Source organism: Chlorocebus sabaeus, chromosome 11 (genome assembly GCF_047675955.1).
Source record: "Chlorocebus sabaeus isolate Y175 chromosome 11, mChlSab1.0.hap1, whole genome shotgun sequence".
Taxonomy (NCBI): Eukaryota; Metazoa; Chordata; class Mammalia; order Primates; family Cercopithecidae; genus Chlorocebus; species Chlorocebus sabaeus.
Genome location: NC_132914.1, coordinates 99,372,552 through 99,388,763, shown reverse-complemented (window position 1 = coordinate 99,388,763; position 16,212 = coordinate 99,372,552). Strand labels below are relative to the sequence as shown.

The 16,212-nt window shown below is 36.9% G+C and overlaps 1 protein-coding gene across 1 annotated transcript in view; it reads left to right on the top strand.

Annotated features, from left to right (window-relative positions):
* NUP37 (nucleoporin 37) overlaps positions 1–14,285 on the top strand; it is a 47,273-nt gene extending 32,988 nt beyond the window's left edge. Inside the window, exons 6-10 of the mRNA XM_008004437.3 lie at positions 2,586–2,676; positions 10,954–11,135; positions 11,612–11,662; positions 13,357–13,450; positions 14,007–14,285. Coding sequence (XP_008002628.1) covers positions 2,586–2,676; positions 10,954–11,135; positions 11,612–11,662; positions 13,357–13,450; positions 14,007–14,120 — 532 coding nt within the window. The 3' untranslated portion in view covers positions 14,121–14,285. The remainder of the gene's footprint in view (positions 1–2,585; positions 2,677–10,953; positions 11,136–11,611; positions 11,663–13,356; positions 13,451–14,006) is intronic.
* Positions 14,286–16,212: the final 1,927 nt, after the last annotated feature.

The window sequence follows — 16,212 nt, the reverse complement described above, 5'->3', positions numbered from 1 at the left end:
GATTCAGCCCCGTTTGTTGTATTTTACATACTTAGTACTTGGATTGTGTAACCACTAAGAATTATTGAATAAGCATATAATTATAAACCATGAATCATTTTATCCCAATCCCTTGAAAACTAATCTCATTTTTAAGTCAGGTTTTTGTTTGTTTGTTTTCTTAAATGTCAGGCTCTGTTCAGGGTAAAATACTGGTTAAAAATTAGGACGGGCGCGGTGGCTCACACCTGTAATCCCAGCACTTTGGGAGGCTGAGGTGGGTGGATCACAGGGTCAGGAGATCGAGACCATCCTGGCTAACACGGTGAAACTCCGTCTCTACTAAAAATACAAAAAATTTAGCCAGGCGTGGTGGTGGGCACCTGTAGTCCCAGCTACTCGGGAGGCTGAGGCAGGAAAATGGCATGAACCCAGGAGGTGGAGCTTGCAGTGAGCTGAGATCATGCCACTGCACTCCAGCCTGGGCGACAGAGCCAGACTCTGTCTCAAAAAAAAAAAAAAAAATTGGGTAAAACTTTGGTTTATTGGACAGGAATACACTTCATTAACTGACCAGTTTTTATTTAATATTTTTATCCATATTTTCTACCTCTTTTGTTTCCTTCATTTGGAAGAAAAAATCATGGAAATATTTTGGAATGTATTTACTCAATTTATATAATAGCCAACAAAACAAATACATATTAGAATAAGATCAAAAGAATGGAGGTTTTAAACCATCCTCTTATGTAACTTGCTGAATTTTCAAGACAAATTCCTACTATTTCAATAGTGGTAAAATATATGCTAGCGCAACACTTTATTTTGCAGAAGGCAATAGAGAAGAAATACTTAATCAGTTGCCATAATTAATAATCTAATTCGTCGTGGGGAGTGAAATACAGATGCATAAAGCCTTGCTAAATGTGATTTCTCTCTTCAATTAAATTGTAGTTGTTTCCCTTGTATAATAAATACAGATGAAAAGTATTGATTTGGCAAGAGAACAGTATGCTCTAAATTGTTTAATCATTAAGATAATCATTTTGAAAAACATCTATGTTCATTTATATGTAACTGTGATATTTTAATATTCAGAGACCCAATAATTTCTACAAGGAAGAAGAATATTTGAAGTAATGTGTTTTGGCACAGAATAGTAGCATTATCCAATATATATTCTGCTTTCTGTGAAATAAATTTTTGCCTACACATTGAAAATAAATTCCTGAAATTGGCTAAATCTGTTTCATTGGTCTCTAATGAGATATGAACTATAAAACCTAGAAGAAAAATTCCAATGAATGAGTTAAGTTCTTTTTTTATTGTTGGTTTTTTGCTGTTGCTGCTGTTGTTGTTTTGAGACAGGGTCCCTGTCACCCAGGCTGGAGTGCAGAGGTGCAAACGTGGCACACTGCAGCCTCCACCTCCTGTGCTCAAGCAGTCCTCCCATGTCAGCCTGCCATTTCAGCCTCCCTAGTAATAGCTGGGGCTACAGGTGTGCACCACTGCTCCTGGCCAATTCTTGTATGTTTTGTAGAGACGAAGTTTCACTGTATTTGCCAGGCTGGTCTTGAACTCCTGGGCTCAAGTGATCCTTCTGTCTCAGCCTCCCAAAGTGCTGGGATTACAGGCATGAGCCATGTCACTCAGTCAAGTTCAGTTCTTAAGGATCAGAATTATATGTGCACTTTGCCAGCCTCCCACTGACTTCTGTCACCTGCTGTACTCTGTGCCACACTCTGTGCCAGTGCAAGGTAACAGTGGCTGAATATGGAGAATGAGCAGTGGGTGAGGGATAGCATTCTCACAACATAGTGCCATGACTGAGGTTTCTGAGTCTTGATCTCCCTCTGCGATGGTAAAGCAATTGAAGTGGAGAGCCATGTTGGTGGGTAACCTGGTCCTTATTACTGTGGATTTGTTACTATTGAGGAAAGAGAGAACAGCAAGAACCAAATGCCTCTTCTTTCACCCCAGCTTTAATCATCAACCATGGCCAGCTTGGGGAGAGAAAACTGAAAAAATAAGCCAAATTACAAAAGGTATAAATAGGAAGTAGCCACTGGATTGGAATCCTAAAGGTAGAAGGAATAAACAATATGGAAGATGGCCATGTTGCTACATTTACATAACTTCATATTAGCTTCTTTGTATGTTGTTTTGAAAATAAAAATACTCAGCGTGCATGTGTGTGTGTGTTTGTAAGCACCTCAGTGGTAATTATTGTCAATTGAAATGACTACTGAAGTAGTCAGACAACCTGATTAGTGACCTAGAAACCTCAAGATTTTGTCCACAAAATAAAGAGTATATAAATAATTTAATTTGATTACCATGTAACAGTGTTGCTGTGATAGATTAATTAGAGGGAAAATGTGTGTGACTCTTTTGTGTATGATTGAGTATGGTAAAATTTAAATTCTTCATACTACTTTCATATTATTTAAAAGTGGTGTTATAATTTTCTTTAAAAGATATACATTAAATACAAATGTCTGCCTTATAATCTGTAGTTAATAGCTTTGAATAAATTCATGGAAATTTAATTTTTTAGTAATGATATATCAAGAACAATTAACATTATACTGTTATTCTTCTATTAGGATTTGGAACTTGGAAGGCATGCAAACAGCTCATTTTGTTCTGCATTCTCCTGGCATGAGTGTATGCTGGCATCCTGAGGAGACTTTTAAGGTTATTGTTTATAATTTAACTCTCTTATCAAATTGCAAAGACATATGGAGATATAAGACATCACATACATCGAGGAGAAAGAGCAATGATTTTTCCCATCTCAGAGGTACTAATCAGCACAAATGCGTTTGGATTGTACTAATCAGCAAAAACGTATTTGGGTCAGTCTAGAAACCTGTACTGTAGAAGTTTCTCTATAATTGTTAAGATTTTTATTTGGCAGCCATCATCCATAATTGGCATTTATTCAAACTACACTTTTCCTGATCTTTAGTGGATGTCAGTGTAAAATCTGGTGTTCCAACAATCTAGTAGCAGTAGGCAGGGATTTTTTTTGTTTTGGTTTTTCTTTTGTTTTTGCTTTTGTTTTTTTAAACAGGGTCTCTCTCTGTCACCCAGGTTGGAGTGCAGTGGTGTGATCTTGGCTCATTGCAGCCTCTGCCTCCCAGGCTCAAGCAATCCTCTCACCTCAGCCTCCTGAATGGCTGGGACTGTAGGCACGTACCACCACACCTGGCTAATTTTTTTGTATTTTTGGTAGGGCTGGGGTTTTGCCATGTTACCCAGGGTGCTCTCAAACTCCTGAGCTCAGATGATCCACTCACATCAGCCTCACAATATGCTGGGACTATAGGCATGAGCCACCATACCTGGCCCAGTAGGCAGTTGTTTTTTGTTTTTTTTTTTTTAAGTTACGTCATCCACCCTGGTGAGCCCTAGTGTGAACAAACATTAGTGGATGAAGGCAAATTTGTCTTAGCTACAGTAGTGTTCAATTCCTATTCAAGATAGAGCTTTCTAAAACACTAAAAATACACTACAAGTTCTTATTATCAACTACCCTTAATGCTGATTCACTGGGAAGATAGGAGCCATTAGACAAGAATTCTCTCATTTGCCAGTGTCTTCTCTTCATCATCACTGTAGTTATTGTATGTTTCCCTAGAATCTGAGAAGTTACTACAGTCATCTTAAAGTTAATTCTTCATCTGTTCTCTAAAGTTCATGGCAGTTCCTTAGACTCCCACAGTCCTCTAATGTCTTCATACTTCTTTTTTTTTTTGGGAGACAGAGCCTGGCTGTCACCCAGGCTGGAGTGCAGTGGCACAACCAACTGACCTTTAATCTGGTAGTTACCAAGCATGGCCAACTTGGGATCATGCTTGATATTTCATTTCCAGTAACTCTAGCATTCGTCATTCACTGCAACCTTCGTGTTCCGGACTCAAGTGATCCTCCTGTCTCATCCTCCCAAGGTGCTGGGACTACAGGCATGCACCACTACACCCGGCTAATTTTTGTATTTTTTGTAGAGACAGAGTTTCACCATGTTACCCAAGCTGGTTTCAAACTCCTTGTCTCAAGCGATCTGCCCTCCTCGGCTTCCCAAATTGCTGGGACTACAGTTGTGAGCCACCGCACTGGCCGTCTTCATGCTTGTTCTCTGTCGACTCTGTTCCGTCCTCAAGTTTGCATGAGAAGATATGTTTCACTAATCATAACAAGCACGTAGTGCTTAAATATGACAGGTCCATAGTCAGCATTTCATTATGTTAGCTTATTTAGTCCTCATGGTAACATGAGATAGGCACTGTGATTATCCCCATTTTACAGATAAGGAAACCAAGGTTCAGAGAAATTAAATAAATTATGCAAGGTCACACAGCTAGTAAGTGGAAGAATTGGCATTTGAACTCATGCCTCCCAGCTCCATAGATCTTACTCTTAAAAATTCCCTTTTTCCACCTCCCCTTTAAATTTTAAACTATCTTCATCACACCTTTTATTTCTAAATGTTTGAATCCATCACTTGTACCTTTTAACTTCATTTCTTCTTTTCCCATCCTTTGGTCTAACACCGTAATCTCAGTCAGTCTCCACTGTTCTCTCAGAAGGTACCAGGGATATTTTCAACACATCCCATGGCCTTTTCCTTCATTCTTATTCTCCAGCCAGTGTTTTACACTGCTGATCACCTCCTTCTTGAAATGCTAGTTTGATTTTTAAAGCCACATTATCTGAGTCCTTTTGAGCAACTTTGCATATATGTTCCCTTTTTCTTTATACTCTGCCAACTTTTCTTTCACCATATGTGAATTGCTTCAAGGGTTAATTCTCACTACACTGTACCCTTTATTGTAATAGGGAATAAAAGAATGAATAAAGTCCCTGCTTTTAAGTTGTATACTGATGTATAAGGAAGAAAAACATGTAAATACAGCAACACAAATAAGTTTTAGAATCAAAAAATCTATTAAGTAGAATGATGACATAAAGAAGGATTAACCAAATCTTCTCACAGCTTTCACAGAGGAGATAATCCCCAGACTGTGTGTAAGTGTGTTCTCTGAACCCTGGGATTTCATAGAAATTTGTTTCAGGCCCATTGAGTCTTTTCATCAGTAGAATTATACTCTGCATATGTACATGAGTGAAATGTTCTAACTTATTAAATTAATAGGTTTATTTCTGAATCCAGTTCCTAAATTTTGTTTTATGCCTACATTTCTCCCCAAGAGCAGTGAGTCTACTTAAATTAAAACACAGTCACAGTTTCTACCAAAATGTTAATATCACCACATATAACTACAATAAACTGCTTTGTAAAAACTATGACCTGCATGACAAATGAGAACATTTATTACAACTTCTATCCCAAAACTTACATCTTAATGCTTAATTTCTTGCTGTTATTTTTATCTCTTTCTTCCATATGCTTTAACTTAATTTCTGTTTTTCTCCTACTTATCATTAAAATTTCACCTTACCCCATCTCCTTTCTTTTATGATGTTTCCATGACTTCAGAATGTTTGAAAGTCCCTGTTCTAAATCACATAAACTCAGAATCCTAAAATCACCTTTAATTCCTTCTTTCCCTATACACAAACTATTCCAGGTCTTTTAATTTTTCCTTCATTTTCACTAACTCTAGCATTCTTCTCTTCATTAAGGTGCATTCTCCCACTTTCTGTTCTCACGCCTAACTTGCCAAGCCTTAGCTTGTTTCTAAAGTCTGTGGTTCTTTACTCTTTGATTCTTCTTGCCTACTGGACTAAGAGTCTTAGAATATCAGTTTCATCCTATCACTGCTAAACTCAGACACCTGGAATACAGAGAAGTGGTTAAGAGTGTGGATTCTTCATTTAACTGCCTGGAGTCAGATCCCAGTTTCACCACTTACTAGCTATGTGATCTCTGACAAGTTACTTAAACTTTCTCTCACTGTCTTCACCTCATCTTATAAAATGGATATATAAGATTAAATGTGCTAACATGTGTAAAATCCTTTAAAAAGCACATAGTAAGTACTCAGTCGATTTTAGCTACTGGTCATTGTTGATACTATCATTGCAGTGGTAACAAGCCCAATCACTTTCAGTGCTCTGCCATTCGTTTTCAGTGCTCTACAATCGTTTCAGTGCTCTGCAAGCCCAGAATTGTTGGCCTCCTATGCTTAGGCCTTGATGAAAATAAGGCAGCTAGAGAAGAGAGAGATGAATTCTTGATTACCTATCTCATAGAATGCTTATGAAAATCCCAAGAGATATAAACCACAAAAAAACCATAAAATCAGGAGAACACAAAACAAACGGCTAGAATTTAATAGTAAAATATATAAAAGTCAAGAGACCTCCAAAAACTAAGCTCCCAAATCCAATAAGCCTCAATAGGAGCTAGGATTTCAATGCATACTAATAACAGGACCAAGGATTTAGGATGTCACAGGATCAAATAATTGGGACTGAGGACATCTCAGTCTCTGCCCTAAGAAAAAAGAGGTTAAAGAGTAGCTAAATGTGGCCGGGAGCAGTGGCTCACACCAGTAATCCCAACACTTTGGGAGTCCGAGACAAGTGGATCACTTGAGCTCAGTAGTTGGAGACCAGCCTGGGCAACATGGTGAAACCTCATCTCTACTAAAAATGCAAACATTAGCCAGGTGTGGTGGTGCTTGACTGTAGTCTCAGCTACTCTGGAGGCTCAGGTAGGAGGATTGCTCATGCCAGGGAGGTCAAGGGTGCAGTGAGCACTTCAGCCTGGGCAACAGAATGAGACTCTGTCTCAAAAAAATGAAATAGATTTAACAACCAACATTTGTTGAATGCTTTCTATTTACCAGGAACTGTAGTAAGTACTTGACATGTATTCTCATTTAATCCCCACAAAACACTACAGGGACAGTACTAGTATTCTATTTTGTAGATGAGAAAACCGAAGCACCAAAAGGTAAAGCATTTTGCACAAGGTCACACAGTGACAGATTTGAACTCAATCTGGTTCAAATACGACAATGTTCTATGCCACTTAAAGTATTTCCCCCTTGGAAATTCACAGTGCATGGTGTCGTTTATAGTTCTGAAAATTCCTAAAGGAAAAATTCCCCATGTGCCATTTTTAGATTCAGCTACTCCCAAACTCACTTAATTTTTCTACCCTATCTGTTCTTTCACCCAAAAAAAGATTTATTGTCATAATTGAGCACAGTTATACAGACAGCAAATAACAAAAATTTTGTGTTAGAAGTGAGTTTTTAATTTGACTTTAACCTATAATAGCCAGTGTTTGTTGAGTGCCTGCTTTGTGCCAAAACAGTTCTAGGTGCTTTATATTTACTAACTCCTGCCGTTCTCCCAATAGTCCTATCGAGTAGATACTCTTACTAGCCCCTTCTTAGTGATAAGAACCTGAAACACAGAAAGGTAAGCAGTTTGCCCAAGATCTTACAGCTCCTGAAGGTGGAGCTGGGCCCCATCCAAGCAGTCTGGCTATAGAGGCTGCACACCTGCTTACCATGCTTTACTGCCCCTAGTACCTTCAGACCAGGCTCAGGTAGTCTTAGCCCTTCCATAGTCCATAAGTCATACCTGAAATTCGCAAGATCTTTCAAGTCACTCTCAAAATATCAAATATTTTTACTAGGTCCTGGTAAATCTTCCTCGTTCTCTTACCTTTTCTGATCCTTCCCCACTCCAGACTGTAGCACACTAGACCACTCACCAGTCTTCAGCAGCCTAGCCTTGTAGCAAAGAACATGTGTGCACTGTAGTTAAACAGACCTGGATTCAAATCCAGGCTCCTTCATGGGCTAGGGTTGATACCTTGAACAAGTCACATGAATCACTTTGAGCATCAGTCTCATCTGAAAAATGTGATTAACGATAGTAATTTCCTCATACAGTGGCTTAGGGGATTAAATAAAGCAGACATGTAAAGCTCTCACCTCAGTGTTGTACTTGTTTTTGTTGTATGTTTGTCATTGACCTCATTGTATTTATTGTTAGTAGCATTAGTATTATCTTAACATTTGCCTGTTCTTAAAGAATCATTTATGTTTTCTGTTTGTTTTGTTTTTGAGGCAGGGTCTCACTCTGTGGCCCAAGCTGGAGGCAGCGGGACAATCATAGTTCACTGCAGTTTCTATTTCCCAGGCCCAAGTGATCCTCCTGCCTCAGCCTCCTGAGTGTCTGGGACTACAAGCACTTGCCACCTCGCCTGGCTAATAAGAATAATTTCAAATTCCACTTCTTCTAAGAGTACTGTAATTCCAAACCTTGTCTATATTCTGGAATAATTCCTTTTTGTACTCTAGAGCATTTTGCCTTAAATTATTGTCCGATTTTTTTCATAATTCTCTTTTCTAGATAGAAAATTTCTTGAGATCAAGGATTATGTCCTTTATCTTTGACTTCTGTTGGAATTAATATAGTGTTTTGTGTATGTTTGTATATAGTAGATCTTCATTATTCACAGATTTTGCATTTTTGAATTTCCCTCCTCACTAAACTTTATTTGTAACCCCAAAATCAATACTCATAGCACTTCCTTAGTCACAGACATACGCAGGGAGCACAGAACAACAAAAAGTTTGAGTCAGCTTATGTGCACTTGCTCAGCTTAGGTTGAACAAGGTGAACTCTGGCTTCTTATTTTAGCTTTCATACTGTAAATAGGTGTCTTTTCCTCGTCAGTTTAGTGCCACATTTTTAACATTTTTGTACTTTTTGTGGGTGATTTTACTGTGTAAAATTTTGCTGTGTAAAATCATCCCCAAGCACAGTGATGTAGTGCTGTCTAGTGTTCTAAGTGCAAGAAGGCTGTAATGTGCCTTATGAAGAAAATAAATGTATTAGGTAAGGTTTGTTTAGGCATGAGTTATAGCACTGTTCATGGTGAGGTCTATATTAATGAATCAGTATATATTAAGATATCTTTAAAAAGAAACACAGTTTTTAAAAGCTACATATTGATCAGTCATCAAAAAGGTTGTGACCACAGGCTGGCAGGGAACCTAACTCTGTATTTCCCTAATGGTTCAGTATTCACTAATTGAGTGTTTGCAGCAACTTTATAACAACAAACTACCCTGAATAATTGACTATCCGTATGTGTGTATAAAATAGATGCTCAGTAAAAGCCTGTGAGATGAATAGTAGAATAAATGATGTTTTATGTGTTTAGGAAAGTACAAAAGTACATTCTTAAAGAACAATCACATTTTAGCCATACAGTAACTTTTTGACTCTGATATAATTATCCTCCATTTTACAGATAGGAACGCTAACTCCAGGTTACTCAACAGATTAAACGGTACAGCTCAGGATTTTTAATGCCAAATCCCACATTCTTACCAATCTACCACTACTACTTTACACCCTCAAGGATTTTTCAACTAAATAGAACCAGAATTAAAAGAACACTGTTTAAAAGTAAGAACTTTACAGAGACGTAGAGAGTGGAAAAGCATTTTATTCAAGCATCAACTACTCATGCACTTAGATACTTACAGCAAGCTCATACCTTATCTCCCACAAATGGGTATACCAATGCCATGCTTCCTTAAGATTAAGAAAAATTTTTTCACATTTTATTATTTTGTAAAATTGGAATTCACATTATAATTAATTTGTGCATTTGATAAAGTATTTCACACATAAAACTTATCAATGTATTAAACATCTTAAGTCAATGGTATCTTAGAATAAAGGAAATAGTGAAGTAATAGCTACTATTTTTTGAGTGGGTGGCTACTATTTGTCAAGCATTACATTGAGGTACTTTACACACATTACTATTTAATTATCATAACAATCCTGTAGCCATTCTTATCCTCCCATCTCCATTTTAGAAATGAGAAAGCTGCCAGTCACATGGCAGTCACTCAGCTTATAAGTGAAGGAAGCGGCCTGTCTGTGCTCTTTAACTCTGCTGCCCTGCCTTCCATTCTAGAAACAAACTTGAGTTGCGTAAGTATGCGTAACACATAAATGTCTGTCTCTCTTGAGAGATACATACTTAGGTATTCTTTCTAGACCACATAACGAACATACTTAAAAGTAACTTTTCGCAGAAGGAATTGTTAAATTGATCTCTTCTTAGTGACCATACATCATCACTTAAAATTCTACCAAATCTCGAACCTTCTTTTTTTTAAAAAAAAAAAAAAAGATGGAGTTTCGCTCTTGTTGCCCCGGCTGGAATGCTGTGGCGCGATCTAGGCTCACTGCAACCTCTGCCTCCCGGGTTCAAGCAGTTCTCCCGCCTCAGCCTCCTTAGTAGCTAGGATTACAGACTCGTGCCACCACACCCAGCTATTTTTTTTTTTTTTTTTTTTTTTTAGTGTAGGCGGGGTTTCACCATGTTGGCCAGGCTGATCTCAAACTACTGACCTCAAGTGATCTGCCCGCCTCAGCCTCCCAAAGTGCTGGGGATTACAGGTGTGAGTCACCACACCCAGCCAAATCTTGAATCGTTTATCTTGCCAGTTTTATCTAAGGTTTTTTATGTTCTCTGGAGATTTTTACATAGCCTCTTACTTCCTTTATATTTGATCTGCCATCTGTAATATAGGTTGAGGATCCTTATCTGACATTCTTGGAACTAGAAGGGTTTCATATTTTGGAATTTTTTGCATTTTGTAATATTTGCATATACATGAGAAATCTTGGGAATGGGAGCCAAGTCTTGATACTCACTTATGTTTCATGTATACCTTATACACATGACCTGAAGATAATTTTATATAACTTTTCAAAATAATTTTGTACATGAAACAAAGTTTGTGTTAAGTGCTTATATGTGGAATTTTTCACTTGTGGCATCATGTTGGCACTCAAAAAGTTTGTTTTTGGAGCATTGCAGATTTTCAGATGAGGAATGCTCAACCTGTATATTGCAAGTGTTTACATTTTACCGTACAACAGTGAATCTCTGCTGATACTTCAGGTATAGTTAGTGAGATAAGTGATTGAGTTTCTTTTTATTTTTCTGTCTTACAGCTAATGGTTGCAGAGAAGAATGGAACAATCCGATTTTATGATCTTTTGGCCCAACAGGCTATTTTATCTCTTGAATCAGAACAAGTGCCATTAATGTCAGCACACTGGTGCTTAAAAAACACCTTCAAAGTTGGAGCTGTTGCAGGAAATGATTGGTTAATTTGGGATATTACTCGGTCCAGGTACTTTCTTGATATGTTTGTCTATTATAGAAAAAAAAAAAAAAGGCAGTAACTGTTGCTAAATGATCCACTCGTCCATCCTGTTATACCTGAGACTACACTGTCAAGCGAAAACAAGTCTCTCCTGTAGAAGGCCAGAGCTATGGATTTTTATATAACATAAAGTTGCTATCCAGATTTACTCTGGGAGTAACCCAGAAAGGACAGTGCAAAAGAGGAAATCTTGGATCTGTGCAATGTTTACTTATATTGGAAAATAAGAAAAACACCAACCCTGTTGCATGATGGTTCCCTGCAGTGGTTCTGTCATGTCTTTATTGTATTTCATCTGTTTTAACTGATTGCTTGTTTAGGATTTATTATAGTTTAAACACATTGGACATTCTGTCCTATAAAGAGAAAATACCGTTTAAACCTTAAGTTCACCCACTTGAGTCTAACACATAATTCATAAAATGCAAAATATTATCTTTTAGTTATCCTCAAAATAAGAGACCTGTTCACATGGATCGAGCCTGCTTATTCAGGTAATGTACCATTTTTGTCAGAACTGTGATTTGATCTTTTGATGTTGTGCTGTGCCACCACTGGGATACTTTTGTAGTTCTCTTCTTTGCACTGAGTTTTTTTTTCCCTGATTACAACTAAGTCATCGATTGTGTCTTTTGGTCTAGACAAGGAGTTGATTTGTTTTCCAAATATTTTCTTTACACAGGAAAACATGTAACCACTCCACCACTACCACCCCAACAATTTGGAATATATTATGCTTCCTGATTATTCTATGCTGTTAAGGATGTAAATGTAGGGGAGCCCATATTCATGTATATAAACTTTATTATTGTGTGTTAAATGAAACCATGCTAGATAGTATATCTCTGCGATGTGTTTTTGCTTTTCACTTAAATTAACATACATGTCTACCTTGTTCTTTTTCATAATACTCCATTGTATCGTGTGGTCATTAAGCTATTATTTCTGCTTTTTAAGGAACAGCAAAACTAAATGAAAGACTAAAACTAGTGAAATTTTATTATATGCTATACTCCAATATATTGGGGATATAAAATATCCCCAATAAAGTTGTAGAACTTAGAGATACCATTGTTGAGAATAAAATACATTCGACTAAATGTAAGAATGCCATGGATCATAAGATATATCCTGACTTCAGAGAAGTGTGAACAAATATACACCAATGAGCGAGTATACATCAATTTTAAAATCAATGAGCTATGGTACTTATAAGTCTAGAGGAGGTAGTCTCAGGGCTTGTTTAGCAGCTCATCACTGTCATCAAGAGCTCAGACCCTTTTCATCCTTTCCCTCTGCTATTCTCAATGGCAAGGATTTGGGACCTGTTGCTTCATAGTCACAAGATGGCTATGAGAGTTCCAGGCATAAGAGATGTACTCCATTTGCCGAAGAATTAAGCCAAAAAAAAGTAAGAGGAGAAGAAGGAACCCTCTCCTTTTATGGGAGATTGCTATGACTGCCTTAAACTAATTATGTCTAATCCCCTAGGGTTGGACACACTGTGCCCTGAACAAAGTTGGGGTTCAGTTAGCATAGAAAATGGGCAGAATGGCTGTCGTATTTGATACCTTATTTGTGTCTTCTACCACACTGTTACCCCTTTGGTTGTGAAAAAAAGGATTGTATTAACCTTGTGTAACTTTGGAACTTAATGAAATGACACAAAATAAGCACTTCATAAATACTTAAAAGTATGAGAAAATATGGAATATTTTCCTTGAATTCCCAGTCTAATTGTAAAGACATATTAACAAATTTAGGATTATTAAAATCACTGGTTTTATACAAAAAGAAACCTGTTTCTGGCTAGGTGATATGGCTCACACCTATAATCCCAGCACTTCAGGAGACCAAGGCAGGAGGATCACTTGAGGCCAGGACTTTGAGATCTACCTGGGCAAGATAGCAAGACCCGATTTCTACCAAAAAAAAAAAAATTAAAACTTACCTGGGCATCGTGGTACACACCTGTAGTCCCAACTGCTAGGGAGGCTGAGGTGGGAAGATCACTTGAGCCCAGGAATTTGAGGCTACAGTGAGTTTTGTTAGCACTTTTGCACTCCAGCCTGGGTGACAGAGCAAGACCCTGTCTCTTTAAAAAAAGAAAAAGAAAAAACCCGCTTTGGAAAAGCTTGTCGTTATCTATAGGATACAATACTTAATTTTATGCTTCCTTGTTTCACAGGTGGTCTACAATTAGTGAAAATCTGTTTGCAACCACTGGTTATCCTGGCAAAATGGCAAGCCAGTTTCAAATTCATCATTTAGGACACCCTCAGGTAATGTGGAAATGTTTTGTAACATATGTGCTTTTCTTAATTTGTGTTTTTGACTTTTCCACTCATAGCCCCAAATTTGTAATTTGTTAACTAAAGACATTTATGTTTGTTATCTGCTTAAATTGCAAGAAAAGGTGGTTCATTTGTTTTTGTTTTTTTTGTGTGTGTGTGTGTGTGTTTTTTTTTTTTTTTTTTTTTTTTGATGTTTGCATTACCAGTGACAACAGGTTTTTTTGGCCAATATTCATGTAAGAAGCTTTTTATTTCTTCTGTCATTGTATTTTCTTCTTTATTTAAATACATTAATTTTGCTTGTTTGGTTGGTGTAGACTGCAAAAATGGAGTCTGGATTGTGCCAGTTATTCATACATGGATTGTATCCCATGTTCCAGCTGCATATCAATAATGTGTATTTCACCTGTAAGGGGGCATATTTTTAAATTTTGTTTCTGCTACAAAGATAAATTATCAATGCATTTTGTATTTTTGCAAGACATTTTTATTTATTAATTTTTGGGACTTACTGTGCTTCTTTAATTCTTCACATATTTTATAGCCTATCCTCATGGGTTCTGTAGCCGTTGGATCTGGCCTGTCCTGGCATCGAACTCTCCCTCTGTGTGTAATTGGAGGAGACCACAAGCTGTTGTTTTGGGTGACTGAAGTATAAAGTTTTCTCTGTACCTTAGATTTATAAACTTTGTATTTTTAGTACATATTTTGAAGAATTTCTATAGTACATATTTTGAAGAATTTTTATATCAAATATACCATATACTTTAGAAAATGTCTCAGTTGCTTTTATTAAATAAAATGTGAATGATTTGAAAAATTATTTTTCTACTCTGTGTGTGTGTATATATATATATTTTGTTTTTAATAATCTTATAAAATCGTATATTGACTCAGCAACTGACCTCCAGAGAAGAGATGACCAAGGAAAAATAATGCTTTTGAGTTTATCAGAAAAGGAGTATTTAAAGTGTACCTATTTTCTGTACTTTGAGTGTATGCCATTTTTCTAATTCTCAGGGACACATTTATCAAAAGAAAAAAAGGCCAGGTGCAATGGCTCACACTTGTAATCCCAATTCTTTGGGAGGCTGAAGGGAGTGGATCACTTGAGGGCAGGAGTTCAAGACCAACCTGGCCAACATGGTGAAACCCTATCTCTACTAAAAAAATAAAAATTAAAAAATTAGCCAAGCATGGTTTGGAAGACTGAGACAGGAGAATCACTTGAACCTGGAAGGCAGAGGTTACGGTGAGCCAACATCGTGCCACTTCACTGCAGCCTGGGCGATAGAGCAAGACTATCTCAAAAGAAAATAAAAATCAAAGGAGAAAAAAATATCTTAGGGTACTCCAGAAGTGGTTGTTGAGTGTGTGTGTGTGTATATATATATATATATATGTGTGTGTGTGTGTGTACTCAATGTAAAAAATGGTTTTCAGTTTCTTAAATACGTAATTGATTATATTACTTAACCCTGTTTATTATATGCAGATTCCTTTGGACTAGGTGTTTTAAGACTCTTAGAACATGTGGTATATGGGATCAAAATGACTTCTAGTGTATACCTTTAACAGCCTCCTTTTTATGAATCTTCACTGTTCTTACCAAGAAACTTAAGTGTTTTTGAGATGGGACCTATTGGCAATGGAACCATGTTCACCCTCTCAAAGATCATTAAAATCAACATTATCTAAGACAGCTGTATCACATTTTTGGGATACATCATGGTACAGTCAGAAGCATATAAAATTATGGTTCTGCTTGTCAGTCACATACAGAATTCAATACATTTTGACAAACTGTCCATTCCTGCAAGTTAATACCCTCTTTGAAGCTTCACTTCCTCTTGTAAAGTACCCATAGAAATCATTGTTTTGTGGAGTTGCTGTGAAGATTAAAGGTGAATGAAAGTACCTAGTATGTGTCTGTCACATGGTTCAGAGATGTATAGAAATTATTTAATTCAGAGATGAGTGGGTCTTATTTTTGAGGTTTTAGAGATTTATGTTTAATGCCAGTAAATATTTTTTACTGCAGTTTTCTATTCGTAAGGTGTCTTAAAATAATTATAGAATCAAGAACATGATATTTTTAAGAGACAGGAGAATGTTCCAGGTAATTAAAAGAAAGAATTCAGTGAAATTTTATAATATGTAGATGTTTGGGTTCAACTTTTACATGCTTTAAAGTACAGATGAAAAATTTCATAGCAATTTCGTAGTCAATTTTTTAATATGTTAAATATTATAACCAAATGATATAAATGGTTTTGTTTACCCCTTCATAATAAGATTTTGAACTAACAAAGTAAAAAGCAAAGAGCAAGGAATTTTGACATGGTTCTCTTTAAGAGTCTCTGTGATGGGGCAAGGATTCCTAAAAGCATCAGGATAGCCAAAGGGCTATCAATAGTGACTCTTATAAGAATTTGTCATTTCAGGATGTGTCCAAGAAATAAAAAAGTCACCTCTAAGGCCAGTGTATTCAAAAATTGTTGTCATATACTTAGAAAAATTGATGTGTGAAGTGGGTGGGTTTTATTTAGGGATGGAAATTAGGGAGATGATTATGTTGGGCTTGGGTGTATAAGAAATGGATTCTCTGGAATAAGGGTTTAACCAAATATAAAAGTTGTCTGATAAAATTACCCAGTAGGGCTGGGCATGGTGGCTCATGCCTGTAATCCCAACACTTTGGGAGGCCAAGGCGGGCAGATCACTTGAGGTCAGAAGTTCAAAACCGGCCT